The sequence below is a fragment of the Accipiter gentilis genome, chromosome 29, assembly GCF_929443795.1.
Source record: "Accipiter gentilis chromosome 29, bAccGen1.1, whole genome shotgun sequence".
In the NCBI taxonomy this organism is placed as follows: domain Eukaryota; kingdom Metazoa; phylum Chordata; class Aves; order Accipitriformes; family Accipitridae; genus Astur; species Astur gentilis.
In genome coordinates this window covers 3,686,284-3,712,374 of record NC_064908.1, presented here as the reverse complement: position 1 = coordinate 3,712,374, position 26,091 = coordinate 3,686,284, and the positions used below count along the sequence as shown (strand labels likewise).

General features: G+C 47.1%; 3 protein-coding genes across 3 annotated transcripts in view; 1 reads left to right on the top strand and 2 right to left on the bottom strand.

Moving 5' to 3' along the window:
- Positions 1 to 26,091, top strand: part of SNRPE (small nuclear ribonucleoprotein polypeptide E) — a 302,587-nt gene that overhangs the window by 235,318 nt on the left and 41,178 nt on the right. The window lies entirely within an intron of this gene.
- Positions 178 to 2,976, bottom strand: LOC126051954 (zinc finger CCCH domain-containing protein 11A-like; the record flags this gene model as incomplete). The annotated part of the gene is given in 7 exon segments (XM_049831890.1): positions 178 to 242; positions 778 to 914; positions 1,217 to 1,257; positions 1,259 to 1,419; positions 1,868 to 1,991; positions 2,618 to 2,737; positions 2,923 to 2,976. Coding segments are annotated over 7 exon segments (702 nt in total), but the record flags the coding sequence as incomplete, so codon positions are not given.
- LOC126051947 (zinc finger CCCH domain-containing protein 11A-like) lies at positions 10,154 to 12,952 on the bottom strand (the record flags this gene model as incomplete). The annotated part of the gene is given in 7 exon segments (XM_049831883.1): positions 10,154 to 10,218; positions 10,754 to 10,890; positions 11,193 to 11,233; positions 11,235 to 11,395; positions 11,844 to 11,967; positions 12,594 to 12,713; positions 12,899 to 12,952. Coding segments are annotated over 7 exon segments (702 nt in total), but the record flags the coding sequence as incomplete, so codon positions are not given.

Sequence of the window (26,091 nt, the reverse complement as noted above, 5' to 3'; positions counted from 1 at the left end):
CAAACCAGGGCCTGGAAGCCTAAAAGCATGGTTTCCATTAGAAAAGGCAGCACCAGCAGGCTAACGTGTCTGAATTATCCTAATTATTACTTAACCTTTCGGTTGAGGAGCCATGAAATGGAAACAATAGTAGTCACTACAAGTAGGGGATATTAACTCACCACCTTGGCTTTTTGTTTTTTCCTTTAGTTTCTCCAATTTGATTTCTTCAAGTGTTTTTATTCCAAAATTTAAATTGTCCTCTGAAAACAGAAAATCATTAATGAAGCTGAGGCCTAAAGGCACATGTTGAAGAGCACACATCCTCAAGCTTCTGACAGCTCAGAACCCTTCCAAAGTCTTCCAAATAAACCCTCTCAACACTCCCCACCAGGACAAAAAGCCATAGAACGGATGGGTATTTTGGTAAGCGATTGGCACCCTTCTTCACCCCTCCTCCCACCCTACAGAGTAAAACCTGCAGTTTTAAGCGTTTTAATCCATCTACACGATATTAGATTCCATTAGACATGGCTTCTTCCCACAGTGTTTGAAAGGACACATTTGCAGGCATTTCAACTCCACGCTGTGGCTCTCTTTTGTTTTACAAAAGTCTACAAGGAGGAGTTGACCTGTCTGACCCAAGGGACACACGACAGTATTAGACAGGAATGAGCTCGTGGAAATAACTGACTCCATCCAGCTACCCGATGTTCTACTGTAGATTTAGAACATATCACTTTGGAGTTCATCGTCAAGTTCTCCTTCCAAGCCATCCTACTACAGCTGCTAGAATACCTTGCTTTGTATCAGCCCCGCGTTTCCCAGTGGAAATTATCCGCGATCCACTACGGGCTTGTGTTGCTGGTTGCTGGACAGGTGTTTTAGTTTCATCTCCTTCTTCAGAAAGCTGCTCTGAAAGTCCAAAATAAAACCTCTTCAGTTATGGAGCAGGGATTATACAAGGCGTTTCATGCTCATGTAGCTCGTACAACGACGTTTCAGTCCACGGTTCATATTCTGTTCGCATTCTTAACTACAAGCAACTGTTTGCGGGAGGTGTTTTTTAAACAGCTGCATTGACTTGACAGGCTCATACAAGCGAGAGCTATACCGGGGAAAAAAATATTTAAGACTCCAGACTCTCGTCCGTAGCTTTAAACACGACACAGTTCAGGCACTCTGTGAAGTTATACATTCACCTCCAGTAGAAATGCCTTCAGTAAGCAAAAAGTACCCATCTTCATCGTCATCTGCAGCACTGATTACAACTGGCTGGAGGATGTGTAGGACTTGGGACCTTTTCAGAGCTTTCCACTTTCATCACCCCCCTCAGCTGCGGAGTGGGACTTGACTGGACAGAAAGTGTGTTTTGCTGCAGTGACGCCTGAGCCATTTTCACATCATCTTCTGCAGGCTCAGGTGGACTTGGAAGCGTAGCTAGAGGAAGACGAGGACCATCTCTCATTTGGCCATGTAAAACTGTCACCCCGACCTTGCACTCACTGTCTAGATACGGTAGATAAGGTAGACAACCCACCTGGCTGCTGAATTCAGAGTTTCCTATTCCCCACCCCTACGAACACACTAGGAACAACGGCTTCCCTTCACACACTCATCTCACCACCCTACCCTCCAGAAAGGATGAAATGAAGGGAAAGCCACCTGAAGTGCAAAGATCACACAAAGCACAGAGAAGCTGAGCGTGAAAGAAAAAATTAAACACCAGAATTACAGTCCGTTTAGCTGAGAGCCTGTGACTGCTCACTTCTCCCTACGCTCATCAGTGAGCAGTTACTTGATGCCTTCTACGGCATTGTACCCACTCCGAAGTAATATTCAGAATTAATTCTTTCATGCTTAAAGGAAAAGGGCCCAAGAAACTCACTTTTGCTTGGCGGGAAGAAGCGCCCATCAACATAGCGTCCTTTCGTGTGATGGAACGCGCAGTTGGATTTCTGACAGCCAGCTGGTTGATTCTCCCAGTAGCAAGGAATCTCACTGCGCTTTTTCTGAAGACAGAAAGAAAGAAAAGCTCGTGGTAACACTCGCCTTAGGCTTGCTAAGAGACATAGTTACACGTCATGCCAGAGACAGGGCTATCGCAGTGCAGTGCGGAAACATCATTCCCAAGGGCAGTCTATCACTGAAAGCATTTCAGGGCAGATCGACAAAACTTGCGTAAGCTGTAACTACTACATATTATCTAGCTTTCCTGTCGTTCCGTTGGAGAAGTCGCGGGCTCGCACACATCAGTTCAGGGTGGGTTAAACTAAGACAATGTGCAAAATACTGGGATTATTCAGAGGGGAAAAATGCCTTGAACTGCCTAGCTTGAATCTATCTCAAGTTCTCTTTCAGAGCCTTATTTCCTTCCCATCTTCTCCCTCCCCGCCCTGTGCTACCCCAAGACGTCAGAACAACGCCAGCACCTAATACAAAAATGTCTTGCTGAGGTATACCTCAGAAATTGATTTTTCTTCCCCCAACTTCCTCCCACCCCCCTCCAAGTAACAGAAACCAGTATCATTTGAAAGCAAGTAAATCTAGCACGTACAAGCACATTCAGTCTGCCGACAGCAAGGAAAAATGCTTTCAGGGATTTAGTTGGAGAACACATCTTTAGGCAAACACTCACATCGACTTCCATGTGTCTCAATCTGCAGGTAGGCTTGAAACAGCGACCCTCCTGCCACCGCCTGCACACTCTCTCACTTCCCAGAGCAGCCGCACAGTGGCGGAAGGAACAGCTGTCTCCCTGTAACCAAAAGGAAACCCACAAAGAGGAAATTAAAAGAGTACAGCCTCAAAAATTATCCATGCTAGTAGAACTGGAAGCAGAATCTAACTGCTTCTTAAGTTAACAGACATCTGGATGTCTCCGCCCCCTCCTCTCCTAAAAACTCAACAAGAAACCCCAAAGCAAAAGCAGCCCAAACATACCTTGTCACAGGTGGAATAGAAATAGAAGTAGCAGTCGTCCCCTTGCTTGGACATAATCGACACCGTCTGAGAACGAGCTCAGGTTCGAAGGGTTCGCTCTCAGCAGGGACTTCCTCCAGTCCTCGTAAGAGCTGCCTTCGCTCTTTCTTGGACGGAAAGTCTCCTGACGGCTCGATCAGTCAAATCGTCTTTTTCAAAGTAACCCTAAAGAAAGGTATCAGTAAGTGAAAAAGGAGAAACAGTCCTACTCCCCGGTCTAACCTTTTTTGTTGCACCCCAGCTAACGCACGAGAGGAGTATTATTGCCCCTACCTGTGGGTTATAAAGCACAAAGTATTTCACTTGGGCAGTCTCTCTTGCTGCTCTGCTTTGTGCCTTTAATCGCTTACAAAAATATTAAAGATGCTTAACGCCCCCCCTGTTGATTAGGACAGCCAGATCACAAGGAAGGCAGAGCCCCAGGAACTACGTGTTCTCATCCCCCTTGTCAATCCGTCAGCCTTACCCCAGACGCAGACAGCTGCTGATGATTTACCTGCTGGTCACCGCACTCCACTAGCCTGACAGCGCCCTCGGTGTCACAAGTTACACAGAGAATGCTGCACTATGATGCGTATGCAAACCACCCATCACGTCGTCTGAAGCGCAGGACAAGCTCTTGCTAACACATCTCATTCTCTGGATGAGAATCTGAAGCCAAGTTGTCCACAGCTGAAGCAGAATAGCCAGAATTTCCACTCCTTACAGTTGTTTTAGTCAACTCTACCTGTTAAATACTGTCTGGACATACATACACATACCTGTTTATGCACACACCAAGAGCGAGTGATGATAAAGTCAGCAAGAGTGAGAGTAAAAATTAGAATGTGGGGCTATTTGCCACAGCAGACTGCATAGAAAGTCTCTCATTTTGAGGGAACCGGCAAACCCAAAAGATCTACGTAACGGTTTGATGAATGTGCCTTCAAGGCTGATGCTTTATAACACGAGGGATTTGGGGGTCAGCACACAAACAGGCATACCTACCTACACGCATACAGTATCAACGTTTCTACACACGCGAGCGTGCACAGCCTATGTTGCACGATATCCGTAGCGAGAGCAACTCTCAGCCCTAATCGGACACGCGGAGTTGCAATCAATTAACAGCAGGGAGACAGCAGATCGAGGATACCGCAAGCTTTGAGAGGCAGGGAAATGCTTCCTTTGCAAGTGGCATGGCTGCATGATACCAAGAATTTGGGATGACTTTGATTTTTAGGAAAGAATTTGTTCTCTTTTTACATCAGAGCCAATGCTACAAGTTTGCCTTCATACGCTCTTCTCTAATCCATATATCCATCATCATGCATTGCAGCAAGATCACGGAAGGTTTGAAAAGATGGCTTAGGTCCAGTTCGACAGCTGATGATTTTTTGGTGCCTCCAGAGCTGAAACTGATCTTCTTTAGCCACAAGCAGGTTTTCTTCATGCGAAGTCAGATACTTTGATTCTTACCCTTTTAAAGATACTAAATGCCATAAAACCTGCAACCACACCAGATAAAGCTCAAATTCAAGCGGTTCTGACCCCTTTCATTCAGACGCTACGCGTTTCTGTGCAAGTATTTCTGACTCTCTTGGACAAAACGGAATGAAATGGTTCTTACAAATTAATAGCAAAAGGTTGGAACCTTCTACTCACACAAACACTAGCGGATTTTCAAGGAGGTTTTTTTTTTTTCTGGCAGGGAATTTTCCCAAATCTGAAATAAAGAGAGGACAAGGTGGGTTCTCATGTTAGTTATTGGGTTTTGACTGCTTGTCAAAGGGAAGAAAAACAGTTGTTAAGTGCAAGGGTTCCTTCCCTTCTTCAGTATTGATGGGACTATTCACTTTTCACCCTTAGCACCTTCGAAAACAGACTGTTGTGTCCTGCAGATTCCTACGCATCTCCTCCTAGAAATTACTGGGTGTGCTGCTGATGCCATTGATAATTAAATGAAATTTCAAGCACGATTTCCGCAGTTTGCACAAGCCAACTCCTAAATGGAAGGCAAGTAAGGACCACTGCTTTGCCCAGCAGAGGCATTCCAACACAAATCAGGAGGAATTCACGGTCTAGAAGGTGCCATTTCTTTTCCCTAGGAAGTGAGACACACCTGTATAGTGCAACTTTACTATATCCACCACCATGGGGGGAACAAGAGAAATCCCCTCAGATCTAGCTCTTTTGAATGTCCAAGCAGCTCAGCATTCCGCTTGTCGCCTTCCATATTCCTGAGCAGGAGTTTGACTGGACCCCTCCAGCCACCCGGGCTGCAGAAAAAGTGCAGCGCAGCCCATCCGTTGTTACGCACATTTGAAAGACAAAGACTCGTCTCAGGCAGAGGCAGATTCTTTCTCCTTCACGTTCAACAAAACCACCAGCTCAAGAAACAGCAGGAACCGAGACCTAGCCCGTATCCGCTCACTGTACTCCAAACTCAACCCTCTTCACACCTTTCATGCTTTAAAGCCTTGCTACGGGGAAGGCTCACGCAGCCAGGTTTCAGGCATCGCTCGGCTTACACAGACATACTGACATACCCAGCTGTTTCCTTGATTTTGGTTTGGAGTGAATTTCCTCTGCGTCGTCCGGCACCAAGTTCACACATTCATCAAAGCCCTAAAAATCAGCAACAAAAGCCGCCGCTGAGCTACGTGCCCTGCTCTAAACTTCAGCAACAACGACACAAACTATCGTGAGCTGTGCTGACGTGGGCTGGACAATTAAGACTATTAATTGGAGAGGCACCCCCCACGCTAGTTTTTCCTGACAGGAAGAAACAGTTTTATAAATTTGAAGAACAACCAACAAAACACCCAATCCAAAGAGATCCTGAGACTCACAGTGATGCAGCCTTCTAGCCGCATGCTCGGAAAGACCCGTCCGGTGTGCCGCCCCGCTCCCCACACGGCTCGAAGGGCCCTGCGCAAGAAGCACCAGGACGTTCCTCGCACACGGGGCCGAAGCCGCGGCAGCCCGGCGGTACTCACGTTCTGCAGGTAGCGGAAGATGAGGTTCTGGAGCGGAGCGTTAAGGACGCCCCACAGACAGACCACGCACCTGCACCTTTCCTGCGCCAGGGTTTGGTAAAAATGCTGTTAACTGCTGTCATGGGGAACAGCTCAACTACCGGTGAAGGCGGAGGCGGCCAGGCTACATTTAATACAGGACCTTCAGGAGAATACGGGCATAACAGCGAAAAATAAAATATTTACAGAAACCATGGCATACACCAAACCTCGTCTCCACGGACAGAGCCTAGGCCGGGGACAGTGAAGGCTGACAACAGAGCAGGAGGAGGGAAGCAGCGAGGGGAAAGCCTTCCTCGCCGGGCTCTCGCGCGCTCTTCCTCTCTCCCAAAGTCCACGAGCGACCGACCGACCGACCGACCCATGCTGGCAGAAACTCCATGCTTGCTCCCAGCGGGAGAAAGTCCTTTGGCAGGATAAAGCATCGGCAGCTTGGGGCTGGGTGACCCTTCTGGAGCCGGAACAGCAGTTTGCTCAGTTTTGGTTTCAGACCTTTCCTCTAGGAACAAAGACAGCACAGTGGACTATCAAAGCACGCAAGTGTTTTCTTCCAAAGAGAAAGTATTGACAATCCACTCCGACAACCGATTTTTCCTCTGCCAGCAGCAAATGCCTGAGGGCCGCCCCACCTTCACAAATCCTCGTAGGAAGAGACTCAAGTTCTTCAAAACTTTAAGAAAATGATTCAAAAGGTAGCTGCTAGGGAAAACGATCCCTGGTGGCAGGGTACACAATAGACCCCAGTCTCAGCTGTCTTCTGCAGGGTCACAAATTCAGACCGCATGTCTGACCAGCAGGGAAGTTCAGGACAACTGCGTGCAGGTACTCCCAATGTCTACCAGTTCACCTGTGCTTTAAGACTCCTTGCAAAGCCTCAGCTAGAAAAAGAATCACCTCTGGGTATCCAACAAAAGAATCAGTTTCCATTTATTTCTTTCTTTATTTTAAGCCTTAAGACTATGCGCTTCAGGTGTCCAGCATTTCAGCAAGCTCCATGAGGAGCTCATCCTCATCCTTCTCTGGGTCCGGGTCAATTATCTCTTCCAGTTTGCCTCCTGAGATCTCCCAAAGAAACTGCTCAAAGTCGTCTTCTACAGAGAAGGGGGCTTCCCAGGCCCCTGTGGAGCTCAACCCCTCTGTCTTTACTGCTACTCCTGAGGAAGCTGAGGTCGAGCTTGAGACCTCTGACGGTGCCACAGAGTCTGCCGGGCTTCCAGGATGCAGTTCAGGACTGGGAAGAACAAGAAAGAGAGCAAATCAGTGTATGACATTCCTTAAGCAGAGAGATGTTTTCTGCAAACCAGCTCTTAAAATGGTAGTTAATCCCTCCTACCCCTCAGCCTTACGCAGGGATTGTTATTCAATTAACCTGGGGCTGCTTCTAGAGTCCAATGTACCAGCAGGTACATTTTGCAGTTTGGGGATTTATCCGCGAAGACACAGCATCTGGGGTCTGGCAAAGAAGGTTCCGTTTTTGTCGCCACAGGCACTTTGCCACCTTTACTAATTTGACTGCAAAAGGGTGACCAAGTCAACCTCCGCAGGCGTTCAGAAAACCCAAGAAGCCACTGAAAAGCTGTACCAACTTGCAGCATTTTCAGACAAGGATCTAGATAAGCAGTTCAGCCAGCTCCTAGAAACTTATTATTTCAGACGAGTTTTTCCTCTGCTGGATTTTGGCATGAATTATCTCAAAACTCTCATTTTTCCACGTGTGAAAAAAAAAACCAACAACCTTCGTTTCACGTGAAAGGCACACTGATGAAGCGAAAGAACAAGTTGTGGTTGTTACCTGGTTTGGGGTTTTCCTCTCCCGCCTATGGAGAAGAGGCTGCCCTCTGGCAAAGCCGGAACAAGGGCCTAGGAAGAAGCAAGATGGTTTTTATGATACACAGGTCAAAGACTGCTTTGCAGATTCTTCCTCCGCTGCTTCTCCTCTGGCAGTGCTGAGCCTTAACCAAAATACAGAGCCAGGGCACACCTGAAGAAAAGTTAGCATTCCCTTAACGTTTACTAACGACCTTGGGTCTTCTTAAAGAACGCAGCAATTAAATGACATGGCAGAGCATTATGTAAACACTGCCATTCACCTCGTAAAGAGCAGAAAGGTACTACGAGCGTCCTGTTGACCACTTTTGGATTTAAAAGGGAACGGAGACCCGTAGAACATTTCAGTCTTCCATCTTTTCTCCAAGAGGAGGCTACAACTTGGGCATAAATTTTACTAGGGACCCACTACTGCCTCAGCCGCTCTCCTTACCACAGCCGCTTTTTTAGCTGAAGGCTCCTTCCCGTCGCCACCAGTGGCACTCGGTGGCTTCACAGCCGCCACGGCAGACGGATGACTCTCGGCTGCCTTACGTTTCAGTGGCTGCTTTCTGGGGAAGGTGGCTTTCCCATCCAAAGGCTTCAGGCACCCCTTTGGTTTGGCTAGAGTAAAAGGAAGAGAGAATTGATACCGTCTTGCTCTGCCTCAGGAAAAAAAAACCCAACAAACAAACAGGTTCTCTTAACAGCGCCACAGTCCTTCTAGTTAAGTGTATTTAGCCAGCAGCTAAACAGCACTCGAGCTTCAGCACTCGAGCAAGAGGAATCAGGCAGGGTTTTTTAAATTCACTTTTAGGGCTGTATGAAAGCTCATGGAAAGACAAAAGGGGAAAGCATACTTAATAGCCAGTTCGTACCTGTCTCTGTACGGCTCTGTTCAGAGGGCAGTCCTAGCCTCTCCTTCAGAGACCTGGGGACTTGAACTACAAGAGAGAACAGAAAAAGTTGGGCAGGCTGCATAAATCTCCATTTGCTGTTCACGTTTCGAAATGAGAGCCGTCACGTCACTGGGATTCAGAGCTACCTTGAGCCCGCAACCAACACGCACAAAGAACCACTAGAAGAAAGGACAAACAGCAAACCTAAACAGAAAATCTGTGCATCAAATCCCCATGTCTGCTTAGTAGCTGCACCTCTCTTTGGTGCTTTGTCAGCACTCTCCAGAACCTCTGTCTTCTTCCCCAGCCTGTCAGCAAGCTTGCGCTTTAACGGAAGGACACTTTTACCAGCTTCAGAAAGAGAGGAAACAAGCAATACTTTAAGAACGTTTCTCTGGAGGCGGATTTTAGAACAGCCAGCCACAAACTTCCATGCTTCCGGGGATCTTTTCTTAGATTTGCCTTTCAGCTGATAACCAAATTTGCCACTTCTGCCTGCCGTCAATACACATCTCTGCCAAAATGTATTTTCCTCCGGCACGCAGCAAAAATACCCTTCAACATAGTCACGTTTAGATGAGGGCACCCGAACAACGCCTCACAAAAAGCTCTTCCTCTGGAGGCTTTCCGTTTTCCCATCCTCTCGCCAAGATTCAGTTGAATCACAGGCTCCTCCCCTAAGACAAAGACTAATCTAGCTCTTCACTGCACAGAAGCCAGTAGCCACTAAGAGCATTGTCCTTCTAGCCCACGTCCCGGCAAAAGGCACTCTTCTGGTAGCCAAACCACAGAAACGAGTGACTACGCGTAGTAGTAGTGCCACACGGTTTTTGCCTTTCAAAGGAATTTGTGCAGATCTGAACACCACCACTTATACACAGACTCGTATCACGCTACTGTCCGCAAGAGCCACCGTCAGCCTGGTCAACGCTTCAAAAATTGGCTACTTGTATAATACCATCTTCTATAGGTCTGCCCTTGCATTACTGCCCGGTTTTCCCAGTTATCCCCTTATTTGCATACTGACACTCGTATTGACATTAGCCTCTCTCTCTGCTGCTACTGCACTTCACCCAACCGCTACTTCCGCCACGTGCTGTCGACACATTAGCTCATTCACAAATCTCACTCAACTTCAGGAACATGAGAGTCCAATTAAGCACATTGGAGGGTCTGTAAGGTGGTGTAATACATGATGAGCTACGGCTTAATGTCAGGCTGATAAAAACCCCTTCTGGATCTTTTACTGCAACACAACAAACTGAGCACCTACAAATGCCAAATATTTGCAATCAAACCAGGGCCTGGAAGCCTAAAAGCATGGTTTCCATTAGAAAAGGCAGCACCAGCAGGCTAACGTGTCTGAATTATCCTAATTATTACTTAACCTTTCGGTTGAGGAGCCATGAAATGGAAACAATAGTAGTCACTACAAGTAGGGGATATTAACTCACCACCTTGGCTTTTTGTTTTTTCCTTTAGTTTCTCCAATTTGATTTCTTCAAGTGTTTTTATTCCAAAATTTAAATTGTCCTCTGAAAACAGAAAATCATTAATGAAGCTGAGGCCTAAAGGCACATGTTGAAGAGCACACATCCTCAAGCTTCTGACAGCTCAGAACCCTTCCAAAGTCTTCCAAATAAACCCTCTCAACACTCCCCACCAGGACAAAAAGCCATAGAACGGATGGGTATTTTGGTAAGCGATTGGCACCCTTCTTCACCCCTCCTCCCACCCTACAGAGTAAAACCTGCAGTTTTAAGCGTTTTAATCCATCTACACGATATTAGATTCCATTAGACATGGCTTCTTCCCACAGTGTTTGAAAGGACACATTTGCAGGCATTTCAACTCCACGCTGTGGCTCTCTTTTGTTTTACAAACGTCTACAAGGAGGAGTTGACCTGTCTGACCCAAGGGACACACGACAGTATTAGACAGGAATGAGCTCGTGGAAATAACTGACTCCATCCAGCTACCCGATGTTCTACTGTAGATTTAGAACATATCACTTTGGAGTTCATCGTCAAGTTCTCCTTCCAAGCCATCCTACTACAGCTGCTAGAATACCTTGCTTTGTATCAGCCCCGCGTTTCCCAGTAGAAATTATCCGCGATCCACTACGGGCTTGTGTTGCTGGTTGCTGGACAGGTGTTTTAGTTTCATCTCCTTCTTCAGAAAGCTGCTCTGAAAGTCCAAAATAAAACCTCTTCAGTTATGGAGCAGGGATTATACAAGGCGTTTCATGCTCATGTAGCTCGTACAACGACGTTTCAGTCCACGGTTCATATTCTGTTCGCATTCTTAACTACAAGCAACTGTTTGCGGGAGGTGTTTTTTAAACAGCTGCATTGACTTGACAGGCTCATATAAGCGAGAGCTATACCGGGGAAAAAAATATTTAAGACTCCAGACTCTCGTCCGTAGCTTTAAACACGACACAGTTCAGGCACTCTGTGAAGTTATACATTCACCTCCAGTAGAAATGCCTTCAGTAAGCAAAAAGTACCCATCTTCATCGTCATCTGCAGCACTGATTACAACTGGCTGGAGGATGTGTAGGACTTGGGACCTTTTCAGAGCTTTCCACTTTCATCACCCCCCTCAGCTGCGGAGTGGGACTTGACTGGACAGAAAGTGTGTTTTGCTGCAGTGACGCCTGAGCCATTTTCACATCATCTTCTGCAGGCTCAGGTGGACTTGGAAGCGTAGCTAGAGGAAGACGAGGACCATCTCTCATTTGGCCATGTAAAACTGTCACCCCGACCTTGCACTCACTGTCTAGATACGGTAGATAAGGTAGACAACCCACCTGGCTGCTGAATTCAGAGTTTCCTATTCCCCACCCCTACGAACACACTAGGAACAACGGCTTCCCTTCACACACTCATCTCACCACCCTACCCTCCAGAAAGGATGAAATGAAGGGAAAGCCACCTGAAGTGCAAAGATCACACAAAGCACAGAGAAGCTGAGCATGAAAGAAAAAATTAAACACCAGAATTACAGTCCGTTTAGCTGAGAGCCTGTGACTGCTCACTTCTCCCTACGCTCATCAGTGAGCAGTTACTTGATGCCTTCTACGGCATTGTACCCACTCCGAAGTAATATTCAGAATTAATTCTTTCATGCTTAAAGGAAAAGGGCCCAAGAAACTCACTTTTGCTTGGCGGGAAGAAGCGCCCATCAACATAGCGTCCTTTCGTGTGATGGAACGCGCAGTTGGATTTCTGACAGCCAGCTGGTTGATTCTCCCAGTAGCAAGGAATCTCACTGCGCTTTTTCTGAAGACAGAAAGAAAGAAAAGCTCGTGGTAACACTCGCCTTAGGCTTGCTAAGAGACATAGTTACACGTCATGCCAGAGACAGGGCTATCGCAGTGCAGTGCGGAAACATCATTCCCAAGGGCAGTCTATCACTGAAAGCATTTCAGGGCAGATCGACAAAGCTTGCGTAAGCTGTAACTACTACATATTATCTAGCTTTCCTGTCGTTCCGTTGGAGAAGTCGCGGGCTCGCACACATCAGTTCAGGGTGGGTTAAACTAAGACAATGTGCAAAATACTGGGATTATTCAGAGGGGAAAAATGCCTTGAACTGCCTAGCTTGAATCTATCTCAAGTTCTCTTTCAGAGCCTTATTTCCTTCCCATCTTCTCCCTCCCCGCCCTGTGCTACCCCAAGACGTCAGAACAACGCCAGCACCTAATACAAAAATGTCTTGCTGAGGTATACCTCAGAAATTGATTTTTCTTCCCCCAACTTCCTCCCACCCCCCTCCAAGTAACAGAAACCAGTATCATTTGAAAGCAAGTAAATCTAGCACGTACAAGCACATTCAGTCTGCCGACAGCAAGGAAAAATGCTTTCAGGGATTTAGTTGGAGAACACATCTTTAGGCAAACACTCACATCGACTTCCATGTGTCTCAATCTGCAGGTAGGCTTGAAACAGCGACCCTCCTGCCACCGCCTGCACACTCTCTCACTTCCCAGAGCAGCCGCACAGTGGCGGAAGGAACAGCTGTCTCCCTGTAACCAAAAGGAAACCCACAAAGAGGAAATTAAAAGAGTACAGCCTCAAAAATTATCCATGCTAGTAGAACTGGAAGCAGAATCTAACTGCTTCTTAAGTTAACAGACATCTGGATGTCTCCGCCCCCTCCTCTCCTAAAAACTCAACAAGAAACCCCAAAGCAAAAGCAGCCCAAACATACCTTGTCACAGGTGGAATAGAAATAGAAGTAGCAGTCGTCCCCTTGCTTGGACATAATCGACACCGTCTGAGAACGAGCTCAGGTTCGAAGGGTTCGCTCTCAGCAGGGACTTCCTCCAGTCCTCGTAAGAGCTGCCTTCGCTCTTTCTTGGACGGAAAGTCTCCTGACGGCTCGATCAGTCAAATCGTCTTTTTCAAAGTAACCCTAAAGAAAGGTATCAGTAAGTGAAAAAGGAGAAACAGTCCTACTCCCCGGTCTAACCTTTTTTGTTGCACCCCAGCTAACGCACGAGAGGAGTATTATTGCCCCTACCTGTGGGTTATAAAGCACAAAGTATTTCACTTGGGCAGTCTCTCTTGCTGCTCTGCTTTGTGCCTTTAATCGCTTACAAAAATATTAAAGATGCTTAACGCCCCCCCTGTTGATTAGGACAGCCAGATCACAAGGAAGGCAGAGCCCCAGGAACTACGTGTTCTCATCCCCCTTGTCAATCCGTCAGCCTTACCCCAGACGCAGACAGCTGCTGATGATTTACCTGCTGGTCACCGCACTCCACTAGCCTGACAGCGCCCTCGGTGTCACAAGTTACACAGAGAATGCTGCACTATGATGCGTATGCAAACCACCCATCACGTCGTCTGAAGCGCAGGACAAGCTCTTGCTAACACATCTCATTCTCTGGATGAGAATCTGAAGCCAAGTTGTCCACAGCTGAAGCAGAATAGCCAGAATTTCCACTCCTTACAGTTGTTTTAGTCAACTCTACCTGTTAAATACTGTCTGGACATACATACACATACCTGTTTATGCACACACCAAGAGCGAGTGATGATAAAGTCAGCAAGAGTGAGAGTAAAAATTAGAATGTGGGGCTATTTGCCACAGCAGACTGCATAGAAAGTCTCTCATTTTGAGGGAACCAGCAAACCCAAAAGATCTACGTAACGGTTTGATGAATGTGCCTTCAAGGCTGATGCTTTATAACACGAGGGATTTGGGGGTCAGCACACAAACAGGCATACCTACCTACACGCATACAGTATCAACGTTTCTACACACGCGAGCGTGCACAGCCTATGTTGCACGATATCCGTAGCGAGAGCAACTCTCAGCCCTAATCGGACACGCGGAGTTGCAATCAATTAACAGCAGGGAGACAGCAGATCGAGGATACCGCAAGCTTTGAGAGGCAGGGAAATGCTTCCTTTGCAAGTGGCATGGCTGCATGATACCAAGAATTTGGGATGACTTTGATTTTTAGGAAAGAATTTGTTCTCTTTTTACATCAGAGCCAATGCTACAAGTTTGCCTTCATACGCTCTTCTCTAATCCATATATCCATCATCATGCATTGCAGCAAGATCACGGAAGGTTTGAAAAGATGGCTTAGGTCCAGTTCGACAGCTGATGATTTTTTGGTGCCTCCAGAGCTGAAACTGATCTTCTTTAGCCACAAGCAGGTTTTCTTCATGCGAAGTCAGATACTTTGATTCTTACCCTTTTAAAGATACTAAATGCCATAAAACCTGCAACCACACCAGATAAAGCTCAAATTCAAGCGGTTCTGACCCCTTTCATTCAGACGCTGCGCGTTTCTGTGCAAGTATTTCTGACTCTCTTGGACAAAACGGAATGAAATGGTTCTTACAAATTAATAGCAAAAGGTTGGAACCTTCTACTCACACAAACACTAGCGGATTTTCAAGGAGGTTTTTTTTTTTTCTGGCAGGGAATTTTCCCAAATCTGAAATAAAGAGAGGACAAGGTGGGTTCTCATGTTAGTTATTGGGTTTTGACTGCTTGTCAAAGGGAAGAAAAACAGTTGTTAAGTGCAAGGGTTCCTTCCCTTCTTCAGTATTGATGGGACTATTCACTTTTCACCCTTAGCACCTTCGAAAACAGACTGTTGTGTCCTGCAGATTCCTACGCATCTCCTCCTAGAAATTACTGGGTGTGCTGCTGATGCCATTGATAATTAAATGAAATTTCAAGCACGATTTCCGCAGTTTGCACAAGCCAACTCCTAAATGGAAGGCAAGTAAGGACCACTGCTTTGCCCAGCAGAGGCATTCCAACACAAATCAGGAGGAATTCACGGTCTAGAAGGTGCCATTTCTTTTCCCTAGGAAGTGAGACACACCTGTATAGTGCAACTTTACTATATCCACCACCATGGGGGGAACAAGAGAAATCCCCTCAGATCTAGCTCTTTTGAATGTCCAAGCAGCTCAGCATTCCGCTTGTCGCCTTCCATATTCCTGAGCAGGAGTTTGACTGGACCCCTCCAGCCACCCGGGCTGCAGAAAAAGTGCAGCGCAGCCCATCCGTTGTTACGCACATTTGAAAGACAAAGACTCGTCTCAGGCAGAGGCAGATTCTTTCTCCTTCACGTTCAACAAAACCACCAGCTCAAGAAACAGCAGGAACCGAGACCTAGCCCGTATCCGCTCACTGTACTCCAAACTCAACCCTCTTCACACCTTTCATGCTTTAAAGCCTTGCTACGGGGAAGGCTCACGCAGCCAGGTTTCAGGCATCGCTCGGCTTACACAGACATACTGACATACCCAGCTGTTTCCTTGATTTTGGTTTGGAGTGAATTTCCTCTGCGTCGTCCGGCACCAAGTTCACACATTCATCAAAGCCCTAAAAATCAGCAACAAAAGCCGCCGCTGAGCTACGTGCCCTGCTCTAAACTTCAGCAACAACGACACAAACTATCGTGAGCTGTGCTGACGTGGGCTGGACAATTAAGACTATTAATTGGAGAGGCACCCCCCACGCTAGTTTTTCCTGACAGGAAGAAACAGTTTTATAAATTTGAAGAACAACCAACAAAACACCCAATCCAAAGAGATCCTGAGACTCACAGTGATGCAGCCTTCTAGCCGCATGCTCGGAAAGACCCGTCCGGTGTGCCGCCCCGCTCCCCACACGGCTCGAAGGGCCCTGCGCAAGAAGCACCAGGACGTTCCTCGCACACGGGGCCGAAGCCGCGGCAGCCCGGCGGTACTCACGTTCTGCAGGTAGCGGAAGATGAGGTTCTGGAGCGGAGCGTTAAGGACGCCCCACAGACAGACCACGCACCTGCACCTTTCCTGCGCCAGGGTTTGGTAAAAATGCTGTTAACTGCTGTCATGGGGAACAGCTCAACTACCGGTGAAGGCGGAGGCGGCCAGGCTACATTTAATACAGGACCTTCAGGAGAATACGGGCATAACAGCGAAAAATAAAATATTTACAGAAACCATGGCATACACCAAACCTCGTCTCCACGGACAGAGCCTAGGCCGGGGACAGTGAAGGCTGACAACAGAGCAGGAGGAGGGAAGCAGCGAGGGGAAAGCCTTCCTCGCCGGGCTCTCGCGCACTCTTCCTCTCTCCCAAAGTCCACGAGCGACCGACCGACCGACCGACCCATGCTGGCAGAAACTCCATGCTTGCTCCCAGCGGGAGAAAGTCCTTTGGCAGGATAAAGCATCGGCAGCTTGGGGCTGGGTGACCCTTCTGGAGCCGGAACAGCAGTTTGCTCAGTTTTGGTTTCAGACCTTTCCTCTAGGAACAAAGACAGCACAGTGGACTATCAAAGCACGCAAGTGTTTTCTTCCAAAGAGAAAGTATTGACAATCCACTCCGACAACCGATTTTTCCTCTGCCAGCAGCAAATGCCTGAGGGCCGCCCCACCTTCACAAATCCTCGTAGGAAGAGACTCAAGTTCTTCAAAACTTTAAGAAAATGATTCAAAAGGTAGCTGCTAGGGAAAACGATCCCTGGTGGCAGGGTACACAATAGACCCCAGTCTCAGCTGTCTTCTGCAGGGTCACAAATTCAGACCGCATGTCTGACCAGCAGGGAAGTTCAGGACAACTGCGTGCAGGTACTCCCAATGTCTACCAGTTCACCTGTGCTTTAAGACTCCTTGCAAAGCCTCAGCTAGAAAAAGAATCACCTCTGGGTATCCAACAAAAGAATCAGTTTCCATTTATTTCTTTCTTTATTTTAAGCCTTAAGACTATGCGCTTCAGGTGTCCAGCATTTCAGCAAGCTCCATGAGGAGCTCATCCTCATCCTTCTCTGGGTCCGGGTCAATTATCTCTTCCAGTTTGCCTCCTGAGATCTCCCAAAGAAACTGCTCAAAGTCGTCTTCTACAGAGAAGGGGGCTTCCCAGGCCCCTGTGGAGCTCAACCCCTCTGTCTTTACTGCTACTCCTGAGGAAGCTGAGGTCGAGCTTGAGACCTCTGACGGTGCCACAGAGTCTGCCGGGCTTCCAGGATGCAGTTCAGGACTGGGAAGAACAAGAAAGAGAGCAAATCAGTGTATGACATTCCTTAAGCAGAGAGATGTTTTCTGCAAACCAGCTCTTAAAATGGTAGTTAATCCCTCCTACCCCTCAGCCTTACGCAGGGATTGTTATTCAATTAACCTGGGGCTGCTTCTAGAGTCCAATGTACCAGCAGGTACATTTTGCAGTTTGGGGATTTATCCGCGAAGACACAGCATCTGGGGTCTGGCAAAGAAGGTTCCGTTTTTGTCGCCACAGGCACTTTGCCACCTTTACTAATTTGACTGCAAAAGGGTGACCAAGTCAACCTCCGCAGGCGTTCAGAAAACCCAAGAAGCCACTGAAAAGCTGTACCAACTTGCAGCATTTTCAGACAAGGATCTAGATAAGCGGTCCAGCCAGCTCCTAGAAACTTATTATTTCAGACGAGTTTTTCCTCTGCTGGATTTTGGCATGAATTATCTCAAAACTCTCATTTTTCCACGTGTGAAAAAAAAACCCCAACAACCTTCGTTTCACGTGAAAGGCACACTGATGAAGCGAAAGAACAAGTTGTGGTTGTTACCTGGTTTGGGGTTTTCCTCTCCCGCCTATGGAGAAGAGGCTGCCCTCTGGCAAAGCCGGAACAAGGGCCTAGGAAGAAGCAAGATGGTTTTTATGATACACAGGTCAAAGACTGCTTTGCAGATTCTTCCTCCGCTGCTTCTCCTCTGGCATTGCTGAGCCTTAACCAAAATACAGAGCCAGGGCACACCTGAAGAAAAGTTAGCATTCCCTTAACGTTTACTAACGACCTTGGGTCTTCTTAAAGAACACAGCAATTAAAGGACATGGCAGAGCATTATGTAAACACTGCCATTCACCTCGTAAAGAGCAGAAAGGTACTACGAGCGTCCTGTTGACCACTTTTGGATTTAAAAGGGAACGGAGACCCGTAGAACATTTCAGTCTTCCATCTTTTCTCCAAGAGGAGGCTACAACTTGGGCATAAATTTTACTAGGGACCCACTACTGCCTCAGCCGCTCTCCTTACCACAGCCGCTTTTTTAGCTGAAGGCTCCTTCCCGTCGCCACCAGTGGCACTCGGTGGCTTCACAGCCGCCACGGCAGACGGATGACTCTCGGCTGCCTTACGTTTCAGTGGCTGCTTTCTGGGGAAGGTGGCTTTCCCATCCAAAGGCTTCAGGCACCCCTTTGGTTTGGCTAGAGTAAAAGGAAGAGAGAATTGATACCGTCTTGCTCTGCCTCAGGAAAAAAAAACCCAACAAACAAACAGGTTCTCTTAACAGCGCCACAGTCCTTCTAGTTAAGTGTATTTAGCCAGCAGCTAAACAGCACTCGAGCTTCAGCACTCGAGCAAGAGGAATCAGGCAGGGTTTTTTAAATTCACTTTTAGGGCTGTATGAAAGCTCATGGAAAGACAAAAGGGGAAAGCATACTTAATAGCCAGTTCGTACCTGTCTCTGTACGGCTCTGTTCAGAGGGCAGTCCTAGCCTCTCCTTCAGAGACCTGGGGACTTGAACTACAAGAGAGAACAGAAAAAGTTCGGCAGGCTGCATAAATCTCCATTTGCTGTTCACGTTTCGAAATGAGAGCCGTCACGTCACTGGGATTCAGAGCTACCTTGAGCCCGCAACCAACACGCACAAAGAACCACTAGAAGAAAGGACAAACAGCAAACCTAAACAGAAAATCTGTGCATCAAATCCCCATGTCTGCTTAGTAGCTGCACCTCTCTTTGGTGCTTTGTCAGCACTCTCCAGAACCTCTGTCTTCTTCCCCAGCCTGTCAGCAAGCTTGCGCTTTAACGGAAGGACACTTTTACCAGCTTCAGAAAGAGAGGAAACAAGCAATACTTTAAGAACGTTTCTCTGGAGGCGGATTTTAGAACAGTCAGCCACAAACTTCCATGCTTCCGGGGATCTTTTCTTAGATTTGCCTTTCAGCTGATAACCAAATTTGCCACTTCTGCCTGCCGTCAATACACATCTCTGCCAAAATGTATTTTCCTCCGGCACGCAGCAAAAATACCCTTCAACATAGTCACGTTTAGATGAGGGCACCCGAACAACGCCTCACAAAAAGCTCTTCCTCTGGAGGCTTTCCGTTTTCCCATCCTCTCGCCAAGATTCAGTTGAATCACAGGCTCCTCCCCTAAGACAAAGACTAATCTAGCTCTTCACTGCACAGAAGCCAGTAGCCACTAAGAGCATTGTCCTTCTAGCCCACGTCCCGGCAAAAGGCACTCTTCTGGTAGCCAAACCACAGAAACGAGTGACTACGCGTAGTAGTAGTGCCCCACGGTTTTTGCCTTTCAAAGGAATTTGTGCAGATCTGAACACCACCACTTATACACAGACTCGTATCACGCTACTGTCCGCAAGAGCCACCGTCAGCCTGGTCAACGCTTCAAAAATTGGCTACTTGTATAATACCATCTTCTATAGGTCTGCCCTTGCATTACTGCCCGGTTTTCCCAGTTATCCCCTTATTTGCATACTGACACTCGTATTGACATTAGCCTCTCTCTCTGCTGCTACTGCACTTCACCCAACCGCTACTTCCGCCACGTGCTGTCGACACATTAGCTCATTCACAAATCTCACTCAACTTCAGGAACATGAGAGTCCAATTAAGCACACTGGAGGGTCTGTAAGGTGGTGTAACACATGATGAGCTACGGCTTAATGTCAGGCTGATAAAAACCCCTTCTGGATCTTTTACTGCAACACAACAAACTGAGCACCTACAAATGCCAAATATTTGCAATCAAACCAGGGCCTGGAAGCCTAAAAGCATGGTTTCCATTAGAAAAGGCAGCACCAGCAGGCTAACGTGTCTGAATTATCCTAATTATTACTTAACCTTTCAGTTGAGGAGCCATGAAATGGAAACAATAGTAGTCACTACAAGTAGGGGATATTAACTCACCACCTTGGCTTTTTGTTTTTTCCTTTAGTTTCTCCAATTTGATTTCTTCAAGTGTTTTTATTCCAAAATTTAAATTGTCCTCTGAAAACAGAAAATCATTAATGAAGCTGAGGCCTAAAGGCACATGTTGAAGAGCACACATCCTCAAGCTTCTGACAGCTCAGAACCCTTCCAAAGTCTTCCAAATAAACCCTCTCAACACTCCCCACCAGGACAAAAAGCCATAGAACGGATGGGTATTTTGGTAAGCGATTGGCACCCTTCTTCACCCCTCCTCCCACCCTACAGAGTAAAACCTGCAGTTTTAAGCGTTTTAATCCATCTACACGATATTAGATTCCATTAGACATGGCTTCTTCCCACAGTGTTTGAAAGGACACATTTGCAGGCATTTCAACTCCACGCTGTGGCTCTCTTTTGTTTTACAAACGTCTACAAGGAGGAGTTGACCTGTCTGACCCAAGGGACACACGACAGTATTAGACAGGAATGAGCTCGTGGAAATAACTGACTCCATCCAGCTACCCGATGTTCTACTGTAGATTTAGAACATATCACTTTGGAGTTCATCGTCAAGTTCTCCTTCCAAGCCATCCTACTACAGCTGCTAGAATACCTTGCTTTGTATCAGCCCCGCGTTTCCCAGTAGAAATTATCCGCGATCCACTACGGGCTTGTGTTGCTGGTTGCTGGACAGGTGTTTTAGTTTCATCTCCTTCTTCAGAAAGCTGCTCTGAAAGTCCAAAATAAAACCTCTTCAGTTATGGAGCAGGGATTATACAAGGCGTTTCATGCTCATGTAGCTCGTACAACGACGTTTCAGTCCACGGTTCATATTCTGTTCGCATTCTTAACTACAAGCAACTGTTTGCGGGAGGTGTTTTTTAAACAGCTGCATTGACTTGACAGGCTCATATAAGCGAGAGCTATACCGGGGAAAAAAATATTTAAGACTCCAGACTCTCGTCCGTAGCTTTAAACACGACACAGTTCAGGCACTCTGTGAAGTTATACATTCACCTCCAGTAGAAATGCCTTCAGTAAGCAAAAAGTACCCATCTTCATCGTCATCTGCAGCACTGATTACAACTGGCTGGAGGATGTGTAGGACTTGGGACCTTTTCAGAGCTTTCCACTTTCATCACCCCCCTCAGCTGCGGAGTGGGACTTGACTGGACAGAAAGTGTGTTTTGCTGCAGTGACGCCTGAGCCATTTTCACATCATCTTCTGCAGGCTCAGGTGGACTTGGAAGCGTAGCTAGAGGAAGACGAGGACCATCTCTCATTTGGCCATGTAAAACTGTCACCCCGACCTTGCACTCACTGTCTAGATACGGTAGATAAGGTAGACAACCCACCTGGCTGCTGAATTCAGAGTTTCCTATTCCCCACCCCTACGAACACACTAGGAACAACGGCTTCCCTTCACACACTCATCTCACCACCCTACCCTCCAGAAAGGATGAAATGAAGGGAAAGCCACCTGAAGTGCAAAGATCACACAAAGCACAGAGAAGCTGAGCATGAAAGAAAAAATTAAACACCAGAATTACAGTCCGTTTAGCTGAGAGCCTGTGACTGCTCACTTCTCCCTACGCTCATCAGTGAGCAGTTACTTGATGCCTTCTACGGCATTGTACCCACTCCGAAGTAATATTCAGAATTAATTCTTTCATGCTTAAAGGAAAAGGGCCCAAGAAACTCACTTTTGCTTGGCGGGAAGAAGCGCCCATCAACATAGCGTCCTTTCGTGTGATGGAACGCGCAGTTGGATTTCTGACAGCCAGCTGGTTGATTCTCCCAGTAGCAAGGAATCTCACTGCGCTTTTTCTGAAGACAGAAAGAAAGAAAAGCTCGTGGTAACACTCGCCTTAGGCTTGCTAAGAGACATAGTTACACGTCATGCCAGAGACAGGGCTATCGCAGTGCAGTGCGGAAACATCATTCCCAAGGGCAGTCTATCACTGAAAGCATTTCAGGGCAGATCGACAAAACTTGCGTAAGCTGTAACTACTACATATTATCTAGCTTTCCTGTCGTTCCGTTGGAGAAGTCGCGGGCTCGCACACATCAGTTCAGGGTGGGTTAAACTAAGACAATGTGCAAAATACTGGGATTATTCAGAGGGGAAAAATGCCTTGAACTGCCTAGCTTGAATCTATCTCAAGTTCTCTTTCAGAGCCTTATTTCCTTCCCATCTTCTCCCTCCCCGCCCTGTGCTACCCCAAGACGTCAGAACAACGCCAGCACCTAATACAAAAATGTCTTGCTGAGGTATACCTCAGAAATTGATTTTTCTTCCCCCAACTTCCTCCCACCCCCCTCCAAGTAACAGAAACCAGTATCATTTGAAAGCAAGTAAATCTAGCACGTACAAGCACATTCAGTCTGCCGACAGCAAGGAAAAATGCTTTCAGGGATTTAGTTGGAGAACACATCTTTAGGCAAACACTCACATCGACTTCCATGTGTCTCAATCTGCAGGTAGGCTTGAAACAGCGACCCTCCTGCCACCGCCTGCACACTCTCTCACTTCCCAGAGCAGCCGCACAGTGGCAGAAGGAACAGCTGTCTCCCTGTAACCAAAAGGAAACCCACAAAGAGGAAATTAAAAGAGTACAGCCTCAAAAATTATCCATGCTAGTAGAACTGGAAGCAGAATCTAACTGCTTCTTAAGTTAACAGACATCTGGATGTCTCCGCCCCCTCCTCTCCTAAAAACTCAACAAGAAACCCCAAAGCAAAAGCAGCCCAAACATACCTTGTCACAGGTGGAATAGAAATAGAAGTAGCAGTCGTCCCCTTGCTTGGACATAATCGACACCGTCTGAGAACGAGCTCAGGTTCGAAGGGTTCGCTCTCAGCAGGGACTTCCTCCAGTCCTCGTAAGAGCTGCCTTCGCTCTTTCTTGGACGGAAAGTCTCCTGACGGCTCGATCAGTCAAATCGTCTTTTTCAAAGTAACCCTAAAGAAAGGTATCAGTAAGTGAAAAAGGAGAAACAGTCCTACTCCCCGGTCTAACCTTTTTTGTTGCACCCCAGCTAACGCACGAGAGGAGTATTATTGCCCCTACCTGTGGGTTATAAAGCACAAAGTATTTCACTTGGGCAGTCTCTCTTGCTGCTCTGCTTTGTGCCTTTAATCGCTTACAAAAATATTAAAGATGCTTAACGCCCCCCCTGTTGATTAGGACAGCCAGATCACAAGGAAGGCAGAGCCCCAGGAACTACGTGTTCTCATCCCCCTTGTCAATCCGTCAGCCTTACCCCAGACGCAGACAGCTGCTGATGATTTACCTGCTGGTCACCGCACTCCACTAGCCTGACAGCGCCCTCGGTGTCACAAGTTACACAGAGAATGCTGCACTATGATGCGTATGCAAACCACCCATCATGTCGTCTGAAGCGCAGGACAAGCTCTTGCTAACACATCTCATTCTCTGGATGAGAATCTGAAGCCAAGTTGTCCACAGCTGAAGCAGAATAGCCAGAATTTCCACTCCTTACAGTTGTTTTAGTCAACTCTACCTGTTAAATACTGTCTGGACATACATACACATACCTGTTTATGCACACACCAAGAGCGAGTGATGATAAAGTCAGCAAGAGTGAGAGTAAAAATTAGAATGTGGGGCTATTTGCCACAGCAGACTGCATAGAAAGTCTCTCATTTTGAGGGAACCGGCAAACCCAAAAGATCTACGTAACGGTTTGATGAATGTGCCTTCAAGGCTGATGCTTTATAACACGAGGGATTTGGGGGTCAGCACACAAACAGGCATACCTACCTACACGCATACAGTATCAACGTTTCTACACACGCGAGCGTGCACAGCCTATGTTGCACGATATCCGTAGCGAGAGCAACTCTCAGCCCTAATCGGACACGCGGAGTTGCAATCAATTAACAGCAGGGAGACAGCAGATCGAGGATACCGCAAGCTTTGAGAGGCAGGGAAATGCTTCCTTTGCAAGTGGCATGGCTGCATGATACCAAGAATTTGGGATGACTTTGATTTTTAGGAAAGAATTTGTTCTCTTTTTACATCAGAGCCAATGCTACAAGTTTGCCTTCATACGCTCTTCTCTAATCCATATATCCATCATCATGCATTGCAGCAAGATCACGGAAGGTTTGAAAAGATGGCTTAGGTCCAGTTCGACAGCTGATGATTTTTTGGTGCCTCCAGAGCTGAAACTGATCTTCTTTAGCCACAAGCAGGTTTTCTTCATGCGAAGTCAGATACTTTGATTCTTACCCTTTTAAAGATACTAAATGCCATAAAACCTGCAACCACACCAGATAAAGCTCAAATTCAAGCGGTTCTGACCCCTTTCATTCAGACGCTGCGCGTTTCTGTGCAAGTATTTCTGACTCTCTTGGACAAAACGGAATGAAATGGTTCTTACAAATTAATAGCAAAAGGTTGGAACCTTCTACTCACACAAACACTAGCGGATTTTCAAGGAGGTTTTTTTTTTTTCTGGCAGGGAATTTTCCCAAATCTGAAATAAAGAGAGGACAAGGTGGGTTCTCATGTTAGTTATTGGGTTTTGACTGCTTGTCAAAGGGAAGAAAAACAGTTGTTAAGTGCAAGGGTTCCTTCCCTTCTTCAGTATTGATGGGACTATTCACTTTTCACCCTTAGCACCTTCGAAAACAGACTGTTGTGTCCTGCAGATTCCTACGCATCTCCTCCTAGAAATTACTGGGTGTGCTGCTGATGCCATTGATAATTAAATGAAATTTCAAGCACGATTTCCGCAGTTTGCACAAGCCAACTCCTAAATGGAAGGCAAGTAAGGACCACTGCTTTGCCCAGCAGAGGCATTCCAACACAAATCAGGAGGAATTCACGGTCTAGAAGGTGCCATTTCTTTTCCCTAGGAAGTGAGACACACCTGTATAGTGCAACTTTACTATATCCACCACCATGGGGGGAACAAGAGAAATCCCCTCAGATCTAGCTCTTTTGAATGTCCAAGCAGCTCAGCATTCCGCTTGTCGCCTTCCATATTCCTGAGCAGGAGTTTGACTGGACCCCTCCAGCCACCCGGGCTGCAGAAAAAGTGCAGCGCAGCCCATCCGTTGTTACGCACATTTGAAAGACAAAGACTCGTCTCAGGCAGAGGCAGATTCTTTCTCCTTCACGTTCAACAAAACCACCAGCTCAAGAAACAGCAGGAACCGAGACCTAGCCCGTATCCGCTCACTGTACTCCAAACTCAACCCTCTTCACACCTTTCATGCTTTAAAGCCTTGCTACGGGGAAGGCTCACGCAGCCAGGTTTCAGGCATCGCTCGGCTTACACAGACATACTGACATACCCAGCTGTTTCCTTGATTTTGGTTTGGAGTGAATTTCCTCTGCGTCGTCCGGCACCAAGTTCACACATTCATCAAAGCCCTAAAAATCAGCAACAAAAGCCGCCGCTGAGCTACGTGCCCTGCTCTAAACTTCAGCAACAACGACACAAACTATCGTGAGCTGTGCTGACGTGGGCTGGACAATTAAGACTATTAATTGGAGAGGCACCCCCCACGCTAGTTTTTCCTGACAGGAAGAAACAGTTTTATAAATTTGAAGAACAACCAACAAAACACCCAATCCAAAGAGATCCTGAGACTCACAGTGATGCAGCCTTCTAGCCGCATGCTCGGAAAGACCCGTCCGGTGTGCCGCCCCGCTCCCCACACGGCTCAAAGGGCCCTGCGCAAGAAGCACCAGGACGTTCCTCGCACACGGGGCCGAAGCCGCGGCAGCCCGGCGGTACTCACGTTCTGCAGGTAGCGGAAGATGAGGTTCTGGAGCGGAGCGTTAAGGACGCCCCACAGACAGACCACGCACCTGCACCTTTCCTGCGCCAGGGTTTGGTAAAAATGCTGTTAACTGCTGTCATGGGGAACAGCTCAACTACCGGTGAAGGCGGAGGCGGCCAGGCTACATTTAATACAGGACCTTCAGGAGAATACGGGC